Here is a 21,721-nt window from a genome sequence, read left to right as displayed (position 1 = left end):
TCTAAATGTAAGGTTACCCTCAAAATAAATGATGAGGCTCCTGTGTGCGCGCGTGTGACATAGTTTTCATGCATGCTTTGCTGGCAGAGTCAATATCACAATAGGTTCCTTCAAAATAAAAGCCTCGGTCGAATATTTTGCTTAAAAATGTACTGTTCTTCGATATTCTATTATAATATGCCACTGTACTGACGTTTTTAATTTAATTTCAAAAATTGACACCTTATGTCACTCAGTAAAATTGTGTTACATGAAACTTGTGCACGAAAAGCTTTTATTTTGATATTCAGAACCGGAAACGTAATCTCCTTCTTGCTTGACACTGAAGTGTATTTTAACACTCCCCCGCGCTGCAGCGTCCGACACAACGCTTCTGGAAGTGAATCTGAGCAGGATCGAACCCACATTAACATTTACTCAGGATGGATGTGAAGCTGCTGGCAGTCGTGGCTGCGCTCACCGTGGTGACATACGCGCCCTCATCACAGGGTAGGGCGATATTTTATGGATTTATGTGTGTGTGTGTGTTAATTTATTAAACCCTAACTTCTATGCAACGTTTGTGTAAAATAAGGAGTTTTTTTTATTTCATATTATTTAATAACAGTCAGAAATTAATAATAAAAAAATGATAAGAATTACCATTCATTTGTATTCAATTTTCATTGTGTGTATTTGATATTAATTACAGTTGTTTGTGTGATGCCGACATTTATATTCTCCAACTTTGTGTCTAATCCTCTTAACTGGTAATTTCATTTAGTTGTAAAATTCCAGTTGATTGCCTTGAAATTGATGCGTAAGGGTTTAATCAAATATCCCTCCTTTTTCTATTATTGTGAAACCCTTTCTTTCTACAAATTTTAGTGAAATGTGGATTTTCAGCAGGAAAAAAATGCGCGTTTTAAAGCTCCAACAGGTTGCGCATTCCTTTGGCTCTTGATGCTGCGAGAAATTCTCCTCCTCTTCTAATCGCTGCTCAACGCTTGCGTTTGTTTTACTGTTTGTTTCCATTCAGTTACGCGCAAATGAGACATTTTCACGGCGAAGCCGCAGCCAGTCTTCATGGCGACATCAGTAACTATTGCGTTCTTTATCATGGTAATACCGTTAGATCAGGTGTAAAAACAATTAGCATAGAGTTTAAACTATCCAATCTGTTTTTCCGTTTATCCGTCCTATCTGCCCTGCTATCAGTCTTACTCGTCACTGATAAGACAAGGAAAAAGAACCTTTCCAGAGCGTTTAATGCGTTGGATTCGGTACAAAACCTGTCTGGCTGTGTTGAAAAAAAGCAGAGCGTCGTTCCATAGCTTGTTTCTTTTTCTGGTTAATAACCCATGAACATCAGTGCGGGATTGTGTGAGAACATCTGTCAAGTGTGGCAAGCACATAGAAAACTTGTTTTGATGTTTTCCTCTGAAACACTTGGTGCAATTACAGGTCCTTATGTAAACCTTTCTTGCCTCTATGTGCAGGCAGGCATCATCCCTGATCCAAAACATACATTTATAGGATGTTAAGAGTGAGATCCTGAGAAGATTGTGTAAGAGAGAGAGAGAGAGAGAGAGAGAGAGAGTAATGGATTATTAAATTGCTGTGCATTAGCTACTTTCATGTCCAGCAAATTCCCATAAAATTGCCCTGACATGCTTCACTTCAGATCTCTCAAAACTGTTTATTGCTTCTTCTTTTTTTTTTTATTATTCAGCAGCATCCATCTGGTAGCATCCCGTCTCAGTCACCCAGTCTCCACGGGTTTAATATAATCCAATGTATGGCTTTCTTCAACACGTAATTTGTTTCATGCAATTTGCAAATTTATGGTCTGGTGTTCCACAGCAAAACCCATCAGCCTGGTGGAGAGGTGCTACTGCCGCTCAACAGTTAACAACCTCCCTCGCGGATACATCCGAGAGCTCAGGTTCATCCATACGCCCAACTGCCCCTTCCAAGTGATGTGAGTGGTGTTTTTAATTCAGACATGTATGTTGTAAACCCCTGGCCGTAAAAATTCAATAAGGCTTTCTCCTTGTTGGACATTTCTCACCATCAATCTCTGAGAGGTGACAGGTCAGAGAAAAGAGTTGTGCATGCATGTGTACCCACACGCCTCCTTGTCACTCGACCTCACACGCACCCACAGGAAGTGCTCTGGTTGAGTATGAGCGGATGTGAAAGCGAAGTGGAAGATGGATGCAGTTTTTCGGTCCAACAGGAAAAGCTGTAATTGTGGTTTTTCTTATAGGCTTTGCTTGTCACAAAGATTTTCTTTCTGCATCCTTTATTTTCAGCCTGAGCTCATTCAGCTTGTGCGGAATACATTTACAAACACAACCTGACAGAAAACTAACTAGAATTTTGTGATTTTAAATACTAGGACAGACTCACTGATTTTTAGTTATCCAAAAATATGTCGTCTGTGTCATACGAGATTTATAGACCTATGAATTCGGTTTGACCTTTTCTGTAAATAACAACCAGGTTATTTTGGATTTAGAATGTGGCTTATAGCGTCATTTCAAGGGCATGTCCCTTTAACTCCACGTTGTCAGATTTAAATTGGTATTTTGATTTACTGAGGAACACTAAATGTTAGGACTATGGAGGAAACCTGTGATCGGTCATTATCAAACTAATGTGAAAAGGTACTTCGTGTCATGATCACATGGCAGTGTTAATTCATTTTGTTTGATAACAACGTGTCAAGATGTTCCCGACTTTGCATATTTTACTCTTTCATCTTCACTGAGAGCAGATGCTGATGTATCTTCTTTTTTTTTTTCCTAATCAGTGCCAAACTGAAGACAAACAAAGAGGTGTGTGTGAACCCAGAGATACGATGGCTGCAGCAGTACCTGAAGAACGCCATCAACAAGTAAGTTACAGCTAATCTGGATCTCAGATGACATGTTTACCGCGACGCAACTGTTCTGTTGTCAGACTCTTCAGAGAGAGCGTCTGGGGCACTGTCAAATCACATCCACCCTTTAGAAATTTAAAGTAAGCGACCGCGAGGATGCAAAAGCACGAATGCGCATTTGAAATCTATCAGCTGACAATCGTGACAAAAACACCTCTTAATTGGCTCTTGTTGAAAAATGCTGGTAAGTGATAGAGAAGCAGTAGAGACTTATTCTACACACACACACACACACACACACACACACACACACACACACACACACACACACCATGTTGTTTTTGACCATGTTGAAGTATCTTTGAGGAAGATACTGAGACCCTAATTGCTCCTGATGGCCCTGTGAGGGACTGTGTCAGCTGTCAGCTGGGATAGGCTCCAGCGCCCCCCCCCCCCCCCCCCCCCATTGCGGTAAAGAAAATGGATGGATGGGTGAAAGATTAGACTTAAGTTTTCTGTCTTGAAACAGGAAGCACTTCTTGTAAATTTTGACACTAAAGGTGTTCCTCCTCTGAATGTGTGTGGTCTGAACCTTCTGTCTGGACCTGATCCAGACCAAAGGACCAACATTTGGCCTGATCTAAGAGGTCTGGATCAGGTCCAGACCAAAGGACCAACATTTGGCCTGATGTCAGAGGTGATGTTAGTCCTGATCAAACTGAGCCTTGGTGAGGCTCGTTTGTCAGGTGAAAACAATTGATGATTCCCTCAAAACTGCCCCCCTTTTATTTAAAGTATGTTTAAATCTTTAGAAAAACACTGTAAAATGTATATATTTTTTTTCCAAATGAGCCATAAGCTGAAGGATAAGACAAAGAATTTATTTGAACAAAATTCATTTCCTTTTTTTCCCATTCAAATGGAAACATTCCACCAAAATGGGCAATGACGATTTCAACCACACCATCTGCAAACAAATTATTGTCCCGTACAGGGAGACGCAGCCCACTTAGCAGCAGATTTCGGTGTGTTAGGCAAAGTTTCCTAATGCGAAACCAAAAGTAGTATGTAACAAAAATATGAACCTTGCTTTAGACTTACAGGCATGAACATGCACAGCAATTATTGGTTGAATGAAAGTGCAATCTTGAACTTTTGTCCTTCCACTAAATTAAAAACCAAATGCACTCGTCAGCGATTTAGACAGATTTGCTCTTCTTGTGCCTCTGACGCACACAAGCCCAGTGCCCACCGACTGATGGCTCGCGGTCCTGCAGTCAGACCGTCTGTCTCAAAGATGATTGAGGAGCCCTGAGCTCATAGGTGTGTGACTCATGAGGTGTGAACAGGCCTCCGCATAACAAACCAACTCATGCAGAGAGTGGACAGGGAGCGTTTACAGTGAAGCCAACCTAATGTGTCTCCAATTACACATACAAAGGTGAGGAGGGACACTTTTATTTAAAGTGTGTAGGAATGCAGACAGCTGTAAGTCACGCATTATGCCGCTCAAAAGTCTAGTTAACAAGACAACGATTTCAATTATGTATCGGTTTTGCGTGATTAATATTTAAAATGTCATGAATGATATGTTATACTCGCAAATTCAGATTTTTGAGTTTTTTCAAGTAAGCTTTGATGGACTAAAATGTTTTGTTCCGGTTAAAGGAAAAAACAAACTCTCTAGGTTGTAAACATGTGGTAGTGGATTTTATTGGCATTTTTTTTTCAAACATTGAGAAGTCTTATGCTTAAGTGAACAAATACTGATTTATATCCGTTGCGGTGTTTACAAGTCAAAAATGAACAACCGAGTGTTTTTCTGAATGGACTCGGGACAAACGTCGCATTTGTCTCTGTGGCAGTTAACTTCTTACTGAGTCTGAAGAAAGTCACAGCAAGCAGTCGGTGATTAGTCAGAGTTTCTTTCCATCAGTTTACTTTATTTTCTAACTGAACGAATTTTTATCTTCCAGGATGAAGAAATCTAAAAATGGCAACTAAAATGTCAGCAGAGCCGTCACTGAGGATTTGGACCATCATCACAGATATATAACGTGTAATATGAAATCACCTGGTATGTTGTATACAGCACTTATCATAGCTGCCGTGCTGCAGCCTTTTTTGCATGGAATGAACCTACAACGCTCCACCCAGACAGCTCAACCACCAGTCCAGCTTCATCGTCATCATCATCACCAATGTCATCACTTTGATTATATTGATGTTATTATTGCAAAAAGTGCAATTATATCTGTGTTCGTTGTTTCACTATATTTGTTAATGGACTTTTAACAGTAAAGGGCTATTTTTGGAGATGACCTTGTCCCCTTGGCTTCTCTTTAGGAAACCCCGGAGGTCCGAGTGTTTGAGGGAGAGGGATGTAAGTCAGGAGGAGGGTTTTTTTTCCACAAAAAACACAAGTCAGCCTCACAGTAACACGTAGCAGACAATTAGGATTTATTTGAACTAATGTGGCATCTGTTTTTTGCTCCACATTTTAAAATGTACAAACTGATGACCAGCAACAAGTACGCAGTCTTGGGAAATCAGAACCGTGGGCAGAACCACAGTCGTATTCCTTCTTTCAAGTTAACTGGCAACTTGGAATTCAAGTACGTAAGTGCCAGACTCTACATAAGATGTATACAAGATCCTTGTAAAAATGGCAATTAGTCTGTTTTTGTAATGGAAATAAGGATGCCAAAAGAACACAAGCATTTCCTGAGCTACTTCGCAACTGCGATTACCCAATATGTCTATTTTCTTATTCGCTGAGAAAAACTGAACATCTGGATCCCAAACAGTTTTAATGGAGCGACCAAGAAATGTTCTGGAATTATTAATTGTGTCAGTTAACAAGAGCCTCCAGGAACAGATTGTGACTTCTGATGGTTATAAGTGAATCTGACTCACCTCCAAGAATGAAGGATGTACAGCAATATGAGTAATGGTCATCCCAGCAGTAGTTAGAATACTTTGTTAAATGCTGAGAGCAGTAGAGAAAGAATAAACTGACAACATGTAGAGTTGTACATAGATGTGACTACCTACAACTGTCATGTAGATAGCTATGCACTTTATATCTGATGTATTCATGTTTTAACGTTTACTATACCCGCTTAGTCTGATCATTAAATTCTGTCTTTTTGTCTTTAATTTTGATGTTTATAATTCTCTTTCCTTTTCTGTCCCTTTTTTTGATCACTTGAATGTGTTTGTTCATTTAACTGTCTGGGAGATGCCATCTACTCATACAAATCCCCTTGTCACATGTAAGATTAATATTATATAAAAGTTTTATTTTTGTACTCTTTATGCATTTATATATGAAATCATTTAAATGAAGGAAGTGTATTCTCACAACTGAGCTGAGCCTTACTGCCAACATTTGATTGTGAAATATAAACAGTTGGTCAGTAAAAACAAAGATAAAGGAAACTACCATGGCTTCTTTTTTCACGCATTCTGACTTTTCATCATGAATATACACAGTGACTGATAAACCATCATATAGTCAAAGGTGATGCTAATGTACTGTACTAACGGAGAAACAATCTAAAGCCTTTCATGTGAGAAAATGTGTTTAGCTTTAGTCACAGGGGCAAAGAAAAGGCAAGGACAATGTTTCAGCCTGTCATTTAAGTATTAACTCAACAAGCGGCCATTAGGAAATCATTAGAACTAAAAGGGATGAACTTTTAACTTCCCTCTGGTGGCAATATGAGAGGCGGAGCACGGTAGTGTGTGATGAGAGTGGTCCAGTGGTTGAAACATGAGGGCGAGATAAAGAGCTTTGAGTGGCAGAACCCATTTGGCTACATTTACTGATTAGCTTTGATGTCTAAATGCAGAGCTCTGGTGTGATAGAGACATTCATGTAGCGTCGCTGTCCCATTTTGGAGTGGAAATTTAGGCAGATATGGTGACGGCATGAAGGTTTTTAGTTAAAGATAGGTGTAACTGCAGGAATCTGTAGTTACAGTAACAAATATTTTTCTTCTAATGTGAAGACAGACAATTTTCTAGTCACACGGAAGAAGTTAATTGGATCTTACAGGTTTAGTGGTTTGTCTTCCAAAGTCGACCTTTAATTATCAGCTTTCTATGTGGCAACATTGCCACTCATATTTGACGTTATTTTAGTCAAGTCAAGTCAGTTTTATTTATATAGTGCCAAATCTCAACAAAAGTTATCTCATGACACTTTACAAGTAGAGCAGGTCTAGTACCACACTCCTTCAATGAATTTACACCCAGCAATTATCCATCAGCAAGCACATCAGGCAACAGCAGCGATGAAAACCTTCCTTTTAAAAGGCAGGAACGTCGAGCAGATCCAGGCTCAATGGGGACAGCCTTCTGCTTTGACCTGTTGGGGGGAAAGAGAGCAGGAGAGTGGGGCAGAGACAAAGACAGATAATGAAAGAGGAGAGATATACAGAAGGAAAGAGAGGGACAGAGATAAAGAGAAAGAAAAAAAGGGACGAGACTGATGGACGGAGGGGGACGGTGGCAGCTTGAGCCTCTTCAGGTCTGTAGCCTCCCCCAGCAGCAACCGGGAACTGGGATGAGGGGAGCCCGGAGGCTCCGGAGAAGAAGTCAGGTTGCACACCTGCATTTTCAAACTAAAAGTGCATTCAGAAAGCGCAAACCTCTGCCAAGGTCCACATGATATTGCTTGAGAATTTAAATGTCATGAGACAAGAGGCTCATGCCTTTGTTAGGCCATGCTTGTAAATAGCAAGTTGTTTTTTTCTGAATTGCCTGGTTAAGTAAATTCAAAATAAATAAATATTCACTACATGTTACTAGATTCAAGGTAAGAGGAGCCTCTGACGTGGAGTGGAGGGTGATTCAAGAGGAGCAGACAACACACAGTCTTCATCAGACACTGAAGAGTGTCACTAGGGGGATCACACATACCGAAGCCTTAACAGTAATGTGGACATTTACAAGCAGTTCAGCTTTGAGCCAACTTTGTTGCTACTTCAACCTGATCCATGCAGTCTTCCACAGCAGGAAGAGGAATTAATCTGCCTTTGTAATACTGTTAATATCTGTAAATCAGCACAAAAACTTCATATCCCAGCTGACTTTGGTACAAGCAAACAGGGAGCTTCAGGAACTGGAACCAGAAACGGTGGGATCATGCTTTTGCAAATACTTTTTCTGCATCAGATCTGTTAATTTGAGGTTCATTCAGTAAATATGCTGCTTAGTAGGTGAATAATCACACATCAATGTTAGGGTGCAAGAAAGTGGAAGACGGAAATGATTTGATAAAACGAGTGTCCAAGTCCCCAAACACAGAACCCAGAAATGAAGCTTCTGACATCATCGATAGTTCCATCCCACACAGAGCAGCGTGCATGCAGGGTTGTTGTTTTATAGCAGGTAAAGATGCTTCTGTTTTGTTTTTGTTTTGCTGCTGCATCACATTGAACATTATGAAGAAACTGGAAACATACAAGTCTTAGATCTATCTGGATCTAACAAAGTTAAAATGTCTTTACATTACACTGCATTTGCATCAAAAATAATCTTTCATTTTGGACGTGGAGATCATCTTGTCTTCACTTTGCAAACTCACAATTATTGCAGTGACACAGAATGACAACCTCTGATCATTCTGTCAATGAAATCTTGCAATGGTATTGAAAGAGAAGAATAATGTGTGGATTTCACAAGGAATTTGGGCCGGCACCATGGTGCAGTGGTTAGCACTGTTGCCCCACAGCGAGAAGGTTCCGGGTTCGAGTCCCAGCTCGGGCACGGGGCCTTTCTGTGGAGTTCTGTGTTCTCCCCATGCGTGCGTGGGTTCTCTCCAGGTAGTCTGGCTTCCTCCCACAGTCCAAAGACATCAAGAGAGGACGAGGCTGATTGATACTCTAAATTGACTGTGAGGCTGTGAGTGTGAATGGTTGTTTGTCAATGTGTTGGCCCTGCGATGGACTGGTGATCCATGCCCAAAGGCTGCTGGGATAGGCTCCACCCTTAACAGCATAAGCGGCAGAAAATGAATGGATGGACAAGGGATTTGAATCAGCTCCAAAATATACTGGGATCCTATGTTCATGCTCCACCCTTCAATGATGTTTCGTGAAAATCGGTTGAGTTTATGTTCAGTATAATGTTGAAGAAATACAAACAAACAAGACAGTAATAATATGATATATCCTGTAATTCAAAGCTGTTGTAGTTCATTGTGTTCTTTGGATCACCGCCAACACCAACCAGTTAAACTTTGAAGGTGGAGCAACTGGTGCCAGGAAGCCTGAAATGTAGTAAAATGTGAAAGTGATTTCATATTTTATGAGCACATTACATTTAACTGTAAATGGAAAAGTGTGAAAAAAATGCAAGAAATGTCTCGACACATTGCTTGTAAAAGTAGCTTATTAACATGATATGTGTTGTCAGCAAATATCTACATATAAAGAGGTGAAAGTCTTCACTGAAGCTGATGTGTATTAAAACAATAATGAATCTGAATACCAGCTTTACTGAAGTGGAACTGAGTAATTACATGAGTCACTGGCAGACTACTCACACACATTCATCATCAACCTCAAGATTTAATCGTCTTCGACATACCAAAATTTCAGATAAAAGAAATCCCCGAAATATTTATTCATATTTTCGACACCAAATTGTATTGGTGTTAATTAAAATTTGAGTTGCAAGTCTGTGTTGATATAATATTGTGAAATGTCCTAAAAGGAAACGAAAAGAGCAGCCCGCTCAGTAGCCTTGCTATGAGCTGAACTGGTTCACTTAAAGACTGAAGAATGTGGAAAGACATATGTAATTCATATTCAGCATTTCCGCCTAAAGTCTGCCGGGTTTCAGAGTTCAGCCGTAACGTCAAAGCTTAAGCTGACACCTTGACAGATGGATAAAGATTTGTCATTTGACATGTCAAGAAATGACACACAAATAAGCAGAGTATATTTAATTTACAATACAAGTTTAGTAGTAAGGGCTCCCAGATGTGCAGCCCATGAAACTCCATATTGTGGTTATTCATCATGAAAAGTCGAGCATGAAAATACAATATTTTAACATGTGTGTGTGCACATGAGAGTGTAACGGAGGTCATAAAAAGACACTTCAGGAATTTCAGCGAACTTTGTTCCCTCTGGTCTGGTCAGGTTTTAATAAAAACGACAAGGTGGTAACATTACCTCAAGGTCAGTTTTAATGTGTGTGTGATCTCACCACAAATCTACACAAAAGTTATTAATCTTACGGCACTAGATGGCCAGGGTAATTTTAAAAATTCTCATAGGTTTGACATCACATGAAACATCAAGGGATCTAAAAATGGCCTCCGGACCATTCGGTGGTCCAAACACAGATGGATTCGATGGTGGACCAGTAAAATGACATTACGCAACAATTTCTTCTGGGAGAGAAATTAAGACAAGCAATTAACGAATACTAAAAGAACAGTAAAATTACATGGCAATCAAAGTGAATTCATCTGTCAAGGAGGCAACATTTGTTCATTTTAATATTTACTATCTTGACATCACATTTCATTGACTGACATTCTTAACCTATCGGGACAAAGATAAAAGGAAATTTAACAAAAACCCATCCAGCCATATTGTTAGTGTCCAAATGAACCACCCTAAATCCTGAGCCAATCAGCCCAAAAGGTTTACAAGGCTCATATTGTTTCAAGAGGTCGGAGAAGTACTTTGGACCAAAGCCGGGCAATTCATGATATTTAAAGTGAATTCTGGGCAGTATTTTTTTAAAAGTTTGAACAAGCAGCATGTGAGAGCTTCACATCAGGTGCGGTCCTATGAGGGTCCCCAAACATTCTTGTATTCTCTTATCATTCATGCGAACGGTCTCTGGTAACTTTCTCCTTCATATTCACTAATAGTAATAAAACATGCATACTGCACCAATAAACCAGAGGACATGATCTTGCTGTGTCTGCAGCTCACAGTATGAACAGAATGATATAATAGGCTAGTGTTGCATGCATATTTGATCTCCCAAAGGAAAACTTGACATTTTCACCCCTCTACGATTAGCTTAGAGCGGAGGGTCAGCTACTGCAGGGCAATCGCTTTGCTGTCATGTGGGATTGATCTTGGTTTTTCCGGCTGAAGTGTTCTGTCTTGCTAAATTCTTCGGCACCCAGCTTGAGACTCTGGTAGTTCAACACACGAAGGAAAAGAAGACAAAGTGGAACAATAAATCAAACCTTAAACAACCACAATGCTGTGACCCGAGCCTTAGAGACAAGGACAAATAATAGATCATCTCAACCGCCTGTGGTATATTTAGTGCAAATAAACACAATAGTAAATTATTCCTTTTATGCTCCATCAACAAACTAGACATTCAACATGATCCTGCGTACTTGCATGTCCACATATCCAGAGAAAGGAACCCTTCAGCACTTTTCACTCAAGGTACATGTGTCTCCATGATTCCTGTGTTGAAATGTTACTTACATTATGTTTTTGGTGCAGTGTGAAAGGGGCTTTATGCAATTCAGCAAACATTGCTGCAGGCTTACGTGTGTGAGTGTGTGTGTGTGTGTGTGTGTGTGTGTGTGTGTGTGTGTGTGTGTGTGTGTGTGTGTGTGTGTGTGGTAGAGAAATGTGTATCTGTTTTGTCTCAACCAAAACTGCCCTCCTGCTCCCCTTACGACTGTTGTTATTTACCCTCCTTGTCCAGGACCAGGCCACAGCCCAGGGGGATGGTGTTTACCGAAATCATGCTCCTCAAGGGAAACATTAGCAAAGTCATAGCTGCTTTTGTATCAGATGACCCGAAGCACATTTACACCCATGCACACTCGGACTCTAAAAAAGTCCCAAATAATGATTTGTAAATGACTTGTTGATTGTGCAAAGGGGGGCACTGCATGTTAATTGCTTTAACACTGCCAATGACCCAGCAGAACATTAATCACAATTATGACGCTATTACACAGACAAAGTGTTTGTTGCTGTGACGGATGTTGAAAGTGACAAACATGCAATGTGTAATAACAACAGTGTGTGTGTGTGTGTGTGTGTGTGTGTGTGTGTGTGTGGGTGGGTGGGTATGTGTGTGTGTGTGCCTGTTTGAGAATGAATGGAAGGCTAATAGAGGGGCCTGCATGAGTGTTTAAAATAGGCCTCCCGCAGATTCTCTGCCTTTCATGTGCTAATACTGAGGTTATGAGTACTAGCACCATCTATCTTCACACAGATGATTGAATGAGAGAAACACACACACACACACATACACGGGCATGAGGCCTTCTCTTCACACAATAACGCAAATGTGGTCCTAATTCCATATGTTTTCAAACCCATAAGAAACACTCTAAATTCTGGATGTTAGGTAAGACACAAAGCCACTCCAGACTCTCAGAACCATGGGGTGCCTCCATCTGCTGAAGCTCAAACACCATCAGGTTTAAACTTCAGACACATATCACACACTGTGCTTCCCTCCATCCCCATTCCTTGCAGGATTATCACCCACATCCTAATTGGTTGATATAACTGTGGTGCCTCCATCAAAAATGTATTGAATATCTTCTCACATGCAGCTCTAAGTGCCATGTGACACCAGAAGAGGAGGAAAAAGAAGACTATGAACGATGTGAAAAAACATCAAAAAGAAACAACTACACAGTATATCCGGAGATGAAACTGATATGCTGTCCTTGCCTCATCTCAAACACCACAAAATGTTTTTTGAACCATGCTAAAGCCAAGTCACCATAGAGACCCTTGTGCTGTCAGGATGCAACAGGCAGGGAGGTCGGATGGTTCATGCAATAAATCAACATATCAACATTGTTCATCCTCACGCAATTTGATTTTTAAGAAACAAAGCAAAGCAATTCTCGTTTCACCCACAATACATCTGAACTCCATTTCAGTGTAACTGACACCCCACAAATATTTGAATTAACTTAATTTTATTCGGTAGTCTAACCTGGGGCCAGTTTCAAAATGATAATTTAATCTAGTTTATATTGCTAAACCATACTTTATTTTGGTTTTACACTCGTCTAAAATGCAGAAAGATTTTAGGCCAAAAACATAGAATTACATGGCTCATAATGCGTGGTTTGTAAGCGATGAGATGGGGAGGTGTCTCAGGTAAGCAGCTGGGAAGACAACAGCAGTCAGGACATCAGTTCTGTTAGGCTGAACAATTCAGTCTCTAAACATCTCAGCCCTACATTTAGATTTTAAGCCACTAGATATTGTCTTTTTTTTGGTCCTTAACCAGTAAAATGTCCAAATAACAATGAAAGTGGAAGTCCACCAGAGGCCAAACAATTTCTGCAGGTGTGAACAGAGTGGAGTGGTTTGACATAAACTGTTCCAGTGTGGAAAAGAGTCTCCTACTCACTCTTTGTACTATAAAGAGCTTCTTGAAACTCAAAATTTATCATTCATTCTTATTAATACCTCATAAACAAAGGAAGGAATTTCTATGTGTGTATGTCCCCTCATCTTGATAACGGCTTGTCCAATCCACTTCAGTGCACTATGGATTATGCTACTTGCAGTTGGAAATATGTGAAATGACCTCTTGACATTGGCATGGAAAACTATGTGGCAACACCACAGAAACACTGCCAAAGTAAGATAATGTAGAATAATTTTCTTTGCGGACACACAAATTCAGCACTTCAGTAAAATCATGTGATAGCAGCACTTGGTTGTGTTAAAGCACAAGAGATTCCACATCAGGAGGTAGTTTGAAGAGGTGGATGACTTTAATCTCCATAATACTGACACGTCATAAATCCTTATTTTTATCAGCAAACCTCATTTCAAGAAGCTGTCATTAGTGATTAAGTAAAGTTTACAAAACTAAAAACGCAGCATTTCCTCCATCCATGCCGTTGTATATTGATCCAGGGATATTATGTCTCCATGAAAGGATCCTATTCAACATCTATTGAAATTTTTTCTATGGTGCTGGAACATAACTTTTATTGATGTTGTGCAGCCACAAGGTCAATAGGTCATAGTTGTACAGTATTTCAATCAGATCCAGTTCACTTGCTGACTATATGAGGTAAATAGAGCTGTAAATGACCTGACCACCCAATGGGTTGTTCTGGATTTTCATCAGTATCAGCTAATTAGGTATTTGATCACTGGGGTGGTTATGTTTAAGCAAGCGACTGACAAAAATTGAGTTTCTGTTTGATTATTTTGCAATGGCTCCCGCAAGAAATAGTCAGCTCGTTCTAGAGGGACCCTGCTCTTACTTTTAGAAAATGTGCAAGGCAGCTTTCGATGTTGTTTGCTTGAAGTAATCACACAACTAATCCCACTTTGATTGCAGGTCAGTCAGATGAAAATTATATTTGTTGTTGGACGGCAGGCCGCGACATAGTATTTCCAGTTTCGCTGAGTGCGGGGCCTTCCAGCTGGCTCTGAAGAACCAGTCGTGAAACTTCCAAACTAAACATCATTCATCCCGGCCAGCTCTTTTGCAACCTGCCCTGGAGTATCTTACACTGACATTAAAGACTGTCCACCTTGCAGTCTGCACAGTGCCTTTGCTTTTATCCATCTGGCTACTCTAATCAAACCTTCCTGCAGTCAAATCTTTTGTTACAGGAGAGCACAACCTCACAGACAAACCAGTTGCCTGTTGCCGTTTACATAAAACACATCAAAGAACGTAGAACAAAGGCTTTCTAATTCCCAGACTGAAAAGAATTTTCTATCAATCTGGTATGAATTGAACGATACATAAAGGAGATCTTGTAAGTCAGCGATTGCTGGTCGCAGTAGAAGAATAGTGTTTGGTTACTGCTTATTAATAGCAGGAACTATTTTGAAATTATTTTCTTCAAAACTGTCAACATGAATTCTGTTCAATCATGAGAAGAAGTAAATGCAACATGTTCTTGGTCTTTCGTCCTACCCAGGTTCTTCAGCTGGGGAAAGTGTTGAGAGCCATGAACTTGAGCATTACAACACTTCTGAGCAGGCTGACTAAGAGGTTAAATACGGTGGAGAAAGCTCTCTTCTTCTGACCTCATTTGTGGAAACTCGCAAATCAAGAAGTGTTTCACAGTTCAGAGGGACTGAACTTTAATGACAGAGTGACACTGCCCTCTCAAAGATAAATGTTTCCATTTATTTTCCTTCATATAAAGTCTGTCTACATTGGCGCGGAGACCAAACGATACCATGACTGCAATGAGTAAAAAAAAAAAGAAAGAAAAACAAGCTGAAAAATCATTTTAAAGCCATCAAGGCAAAAATCATAATCCATGACATATAACAGCTGCAGCTGGAGCTTTCTTAAACACTTACAGACATTGGAAAGAGTTAGAGCTAAATTCTCTCAACAATCAGTAATCACTCTAATGATAATTGACATATTCAGCATGCAGGTTATAACAGTAGGTCGACAAAAGAAATGTACATTTGTGAGGGCTATGATAATTTGTTTAAAGGTTTGGATTAGTGTCACTTGTGCTTCAAATATTCAAATTTGTTAACCTTTTACAGATTAATCAGTTCTTGAGCAAAAAAAAATGATTAACAAGACCAGTTGAGACCTAACATATGACTTGATGCCTGGTCAGACAGCCCAAATGTCCCCAAAAAATTGTTGCATCGATACATTTTTATAGTTGGGTCCATAGTGTGATTCCTTGATATTATATATTCATATGCTTGATTTGTGTATTGAAGTTCTATATTTCTCCAAGAGTAGTGAGCCTTTAAATCAAACCCGTTTACCCTGGGTAATGTAGGAGGCTGAACTATCGTTGCCTTCTTAAAACAATCATCAGAAAACACAAAAAACTGGAGACGAAAAATCATAAGGAGTTGTTTTGGTCAAAATGTCAAAAAAATGACTTAGACAGTTATTTTAAGAAGGTGATGATATGAGGAACACACCACTGATGGGTATGAAAATATCAGTTCCTCTTTATTTAATGAATTAAAACAATGTGAAACAGTTGTAGTGCTACAGTAAGTACTGGTACACTGTCAGGTGAATTCATCCCCTTGGACATATTATCATTGATTATACCAGGGGTAACTGGCTATTTGTAGTCTTTCAACTATCACTCACTTTCTTTCAGGTGTTCCAGAGTTGATCTGGATGGATGGATGAAGTCCCAGCATGTGTCCAGTCAACTCTACCCCCATCCCAAGCTCTCCCTTCTAGATCCATACTCATCTTGAAGCACCATCTGCATCAAGCACCAACTCTTGATGTTTGTTCGTTTGTTCTTTAATCCAGGCCTCCCTCTAGCTTCACACGCTTTATTATAAGATGTTAAAAGCCAAAAACTAAAAGGAGCAACACAAAATCCAACCAGATTGCTGAAACGTGAGAGGTGCTCAAGGTGATACTCCTATTCTACAATCTTCACATGTGGCTTCAATCTGTCTATTCACCATCCATGCATTTCCTATACTGTGGACAGTATAGTGGTATGTGGTATACTGGACAAGTCAGGAGTGAAGATCGAAACAGCGACTCCAGACTGTGGTATTCATTATTTGAGCGACAGGTTGCATATTGCAGCGGCAATTGTTTCAGGGAATGATGTTTTTACAATAAAGTAGCAAGAAAACATCCATTTGTAATAATGCCTGGTTTATTTCAAATAGCCCCTGGCCAGCACTTTGCAGTTTTTTTCTGCTTTAAAGACTTTAAATTGAAATACCTGCTCATATAGACCAAAAATAGTCCCGTATAAATAGAGTAATTAATGACAGATTATGTTATGATTATGTTCTGTCTGCCTGTCTCTGTCTCTGTCTCTCTCTGTCTCTCACTCTCTCTCTCTCTCTCTCTCTCTCTCTCACACACACACACACACACACACACACACACACACACACACACACATACACACAAACACACACACACACCATAAACATTTAGACAATGAATTTTCCATACAGGAAACACGAGTGAAGCTGGCAACACGTTAATCTCACTCTGCTCTCAGCATGCAACTGAAGACGTCCTTCCACCTGCAATGAGAAGTTGAACTGTGTTGCTGCCTCCTCTCCTCAAACTGTCACATGAATTTAAAATGAGTCGCATTGTCCTATCTCAGATGTACTTTTCCTTCCAAACCCCAGCTGGAGAGGCCAGATGGGGGAGTAATATTTCATTTGATGAGAACCTGCAGTGCACATCTTATGTGTAGACTCAGCAGCATGAACAGGACAGTAAAGTAAGCACGATCCACAAGTCTAAATCCAACTTTTAAACTCTCAAACCAGAAATTACCTACAACAAAAGTGAATATGTGCAATAAGGAAGATCTTTATTAGTATATTCCTATCACTTTAATCATTCTCTTAAATAAATTAAACATCATTTGACTAGATTTAAGATTGGAGAAATGTTAGACATGTTGTTGATAAGACATAAGCATTAAATTTGCCAAAATTATTGTATTCAAGTTTCATGTCTTTTTATTTAACCTCATCGATAAAATCATATAACGCATTTTATGTGCATTAAAAATGACCTTTTTTTAAATGTGTGTGGCATTTATTGTAGCTGGCATTAGAACCTTGTGGAACACGACAAGAAACTACCTAAGGATTTATTCTATATCCACCATTTTCTGCATATTTGTTGGCACTAGTTGGACATTTTCACTAGTTACGCTAGTTTCTCCCTTTTTCATACTTAGCAAACAAAAACGCTTACTATCATCAGTGATAAGAGCAGTTTTGTCCCAGTAGTTCCAACTCAACCTCACTAGTGGAGTGGGTTACTGCATTAGTCATCCAAAATACCATTTTTTTGACAGTTAGGAAGTAATTTTATGAACGGGTTTTGATGATTCAATGTTTATGTTCTGCCTTTGTGTAGTTCCTTGGCAGAGCACATTCAAATACATTCCAATAGCATCTTAAATGAACATTTGCAGTTAGCTAACACTGATCTTACCAAATGGCTTGTGTCTCTGTCAAACTATCACCACGTGTTTCCTAAACTGGCTGCTAGCTTCTCAAGGCCAGTTACAGAGACAATCATGTCAACACACACACACACACACACACACACACACACACACACACACACACACACACACACACACACACACACACACACACACACACAGATAAACACACACACCCAAGTATCAGGGAGCCTCCCCCTGTAATTTTCACAGCTGTTTACAAATCCTTCAGTTCTCCCGTAGCTGTGGGAGTCTCATCGAGCTTTGTGAAAAGCATTGCTGTTACATCCATTTCTACACTCGCTTTTGATGGTTTGTTCAAGAAACAATTGGCCATTTCAGCGACCGACCCCCTGCAGCGTTTTATTGCTTTTATCCAACCATTAAGAATAAATGAGAAAATGACGGTTGTCAACATGCCATAGATGAAGGTTCAATAACACAGACACAAGAGTGAAAGCTGCGGTAAATGTTGGTTTTTAAAAAAAAAAGAAAGAAAATTCTAAACACCAGACAAAAAAACCTGACAAAAGCTTTTTATATGTTTGTGTATGTATGGGGGAACCTTTTTGTCAGTGAGAAAATGAGTGTGCTGACCAATCCTGATAAGGAATTTGTCATTTGACAGTGAATCCCATGATAATAATGGTTGCAGTCTGCTTAGGTTTAGACAAAAAAACCCAACTTGGTTAAGGTTTCGGGAAACTTTGTGGCTTAGTTGTTACGGTAACAACTAGAAGTGACTCAGAGAGCACATACCTCCGCCAAGGAGGTATGTGAATACGATCATAGGATCATTTGTTCATCTGTTCATCCTTTTTTTCCCGACATACAAAAAAAACATTGAACCAAGAGGATTTACAAGAACTAAGGCATCTTCTTTCTACCATTTCACTTGGGCTCCTTGGAATTTGATGGAAAGTCATACATCATGTCTAGAAAAAATACAGTTCGTAGCCGTCTCCTGCCAATGGCCTACAACAGACTTCAGGGTCTCAATCTACATCTCATAACTGAATGGTCACTGGTTCAATCCTCACTTCCATGGGTGATAATGCCGAAGTCTCCTCAAGCAAGTTATTGAACAACTAAGTGCGCCTGATGAGCAGGTTGGCGCCTTGCATGGCAGCCTGCACCATCAGTGTGTGTATGTGTGTGTATGTGTATGTGTGTGTGTGTGTGTATGTGTGTGTGTGTGTTTGTGTGTGTGTGTGTTCTTGTACTTGCTACATATTGAGGACTAGAATATGTATTTAACCAACAGAGTGAGAATCTTTAAAGGGCTGTTTGAAGGTCAAGATTTGGTTTTAGGGTCGAGGTTAGAATTAGGTTCTGGTTAGGTTTAGGGTCAAGGTTGGGGTCAGGCAGTCAGTTGAGATGGTTAGGTTTAGGGTGAGGGGCTAGGGAATGTATTACATCAATGAAAGTCCTCCCAAAGATACAAGTACAAGGATGTGTGTGTGTGTGTGTGTGTGTGTGTGTGTTTGTGTGTGTGTGTGCATAAATGAGGCAACATTGTGAAGTGCAATGAGTACAGCTGTGGTAGAAAGGCCAGTCTATTTACCATTTAACTCAAACAAGGTACATTCAGTGGTCTGCCATTAAAAAGTCTGGTGTTTTGTTGACATCACACAAGTCTCTTGGACCTCTGACAGAACACACAGTCATAAATGGCAAACAAACAACATTCACAGTTGTGTCACAATACAAGTGAGGTTAGCTTACTTTTCATGTGAAATTTTTTTATTCACAAAACAATCATCAATCTTCCCTTCTCATCTTGAATCAGAAACAATCTTCACTCACAGCTCTGCAAAATGGACCCAAATAACACTCTTGGTTTGCACAGTGCCCCTCCCCCCAACACTTGGCACCTACTTGTACTTTTTCACCATACACAGACATCATCTTATAAAATGGGGTAGTTTAGATTGGATGACTATCTCTAGGGTTGCTTTGAGTGCTTCCATTTCAGTTTTTCTTGAATATCTTAAATACATCACATGCTATACTCACCGCTAACATTCTGAAACAGACACAGAAGAAGACTGGGGTCTCAGACTTAAATACTTCCTTTCACTGCAATATTAATAGAAATAGAAACGCTGTCAGTATCAACAATGAAAAATAGAACTGATGACGATCTGAATAATATTTTCAAGATGTGGGACAAGGACGAGGCTTAGTGCTGCGTAAAAATCCTGTGCAACTGCAGCTGTGTATGTGTGAGTGGTTAAATTGTGTGTGATTTCCTCAGGGGTGAAAGAGCATCTCACACCTTCTCGGGCCTGTTAATCTCACTCCAGAGATTGGAGCAGTTATTGCAGTTCCATTCAGTAATTACACTGCCATCCAGAAAATGCTTATAAGGTTACATACATGTTGTCCTGCCTCTGCAGCTCCTGGGATGGACCTGAAAACTGCTCTCTGTGCTCTTTTTCCACAAACTCATTACTTTGCCTCTCAGTGATTGCCATAGATTGCTTGTGAATGTGAAAACTAATCCAATCGGTGTGTGGCACAAGCAGTCAACAGAGCAAACTTAAGTTCTGATATTTCATGATGAATATGTGCTTGATTGCGTGACTAAAGACTGATTTCTCTGGATATATTCCACTCATAAATCTTTTTGGCAGCTGAGAAACATGACAATGCACCCGTGTGAAAGCCAAAGATTTCTAGATTGGTCCAACTGCACGTCTCTTCTCTCAGAGTTTGGATTTTTCCCAGCACTTTGCATCAAATAAAGCATGGCATTTCCCACACGCTTCTCAGCTGGTGCCTTTTTAAGAGTTATTTTCTGCTGATCTGGTGATAAAAACACACAGAATAGATACAGACATCTTGTTATGGTAATGCAAGTATAAATAGGAATGTGTCATGAGATATGTGCAGCTACTCTATGGTTTAATAAATGTTTACCGAAGCACAAATGGCTTAATTGGCTCACAGGCAGTTTTTATCAGCGATGCTCCTCAAAACTGAATTCCACTGAGTCTGTTTGGTCTTCTTCTCATGATGATTACATAGCAAAAATTTTTTTACTCTGACCTCTCTCTGCAGCAGCCAGTCAAAGCCTCTGAATGGAAATGAAAGCTTGCGTGATAGAGAGAGAAGAGACATAATCATGTTGAGTTGTTGTGAATCAAAATATGACAGTGTTTTTTTGGATTTGGAGAACAGTGTATTGCAACAAGTCTTTGGCAGACTTTGCGAAAATTGTCCTTGTTTCAATTTGTGCTGGATCCACCCGGCACCCATCCACCCACACACACAGCAGTGGCCCTCCACAGACGACCGCAGACCCTGAGATCTGGGAACATTTCTCTGTTTGGTCTTGCAGGGATTCTTTACAACGATGCACCAGACACTTCTTCACGCAGCAGGAAAGGAAAGCAATTGATTTCCATGCAAAGAAACATAAAAATAAAACCGTACTTGGATGGAAGTGTTAGTGAAAGATTTTACCACCGAGGCTGACCTCCTTGACAACCTGTTTCTCATTCTCTGAGAAAAAAAAACAAGTTTTGACCTCCTCTGAGAAAGTTTCTGTTTCACTAAGACCATTTGTGTGTTTTGATTGATCACCAGGATAGCTTGTTAAACAAATAAAGATTTACATCTGATATTGGCAAAAGATTCTTGCTCTTCTATTGACAAACAAATAGTTTATTACTGATGAGTCACTTTATAAGGAAACTTCAAATGGTTCTGCCCCCGTATCTGCTGCATCGAACGACGCTCACTGTGAAACTTTACACATGTTTTCAATACAGTTCAAGCTGGATCTCTATTGTTTCTGGTTGCTGTTGCCAACTTCCAATGGCAGCCATATTGGATTATTGATCTTTGCACGATCTTTAATATTTGTTGTTTACCTCTGTGAATTTGCTTCATGTTTTATTCAATTG

At 39.8% G+C, this 21,721-nt stretch overlaps 1 protein-coding gene and 1 long non-coding RNA gene across 2 annotated transcripts; one reads left to right on the top strand and one right to left on the bottom strand.

Annotated features, from left to right (window-relative positions):
• The first annotated feature begins 355 nt into the window (after positions 1-355).
• On the top strand, positions 356-6,303 carry cxcl12a (chemokine (C-X-C motif) ligand 12a (stromal cell-derived factor 1)). The gene is made up of 4 exons (XM_086179905.1): positions 356-489; positions 1,843-1,960; positions 2,795-2,878; positions 4,840-6,303. The coding sequence occupies exons 1-4, from the start codon at positions 423-425 to the stop codon at positions 4,865-4,867; spliced, it is 297 nt and encodes a 98-aa protein (XP_086036031.1). The 5' UTR covers positions 356-422; the 3' UTR covers positions 4,868-6,303.
• Positions 6,304-10,748: 4,445 nt separating this feature from the next.
• LOC147247584 (uncharacterized) lies at positions 10,749-20,905 on the bottom strand. The gene is made up of 5 exons (XR_015109489.1): positions 20,733-20,905; positions 20,468-20,618; positions 19,827-19,889; positions 16,790-16,863; positions 10,749-11,033 (listed from the first exon to the last, which is right to left on the bottom strand). It is a non-coding gene; the product is annotated as an uncharacterized LOC147247584 (long non-coding RNA).
• Between the last annotated feature and the right edge of the window lie 816 nt (positions 20,906-21,721).

The sequence above is a fragment of the Aulostomus chinensis genome, chromosome 16 (genome assembly GCF_037954235.1).
Source record: "Aulostomus chinensis isolate RoL2024-O1b breed Wild chromosome 16, RoL_Achi_v1.0, whole genome shotgun sequence".
NCBI lineage: Eukaryota > Metazoa > Chordata > Actinopteri > Syngnathiformes > Aulostomidae > Aulostomus > Aulostomus chinensis.
Note: the sequence above shows the minus strand (reverse complement) of the source record. Positions and strands in the feature narration are given on the sequence as shown.

Bases quoted from the DNA above. Each gene is read 5' to 3' on its own strand.
- cxcl12a (XM_086179905.1), top strand. From the start codon at position 423: ATGGATGTGAAGCTGCTGGCAGTCGTGGCTGCGCTCACCGTGGTGACA. The intron at 490-1,842 runs GTAGGGCGATAT...GGTGTTCCACAG, and splicing joins ATACGCGCCCTCATCACAGG to CAAAACCCATCAGCCTGGTG. The intron at 2,879-4,839 runs GTAAGTTACAGC...TTTATCTTCCAG, and splicing joins CTGAAGAACGCCATCAACAA to GATGAAGAAATCTAAAAATG.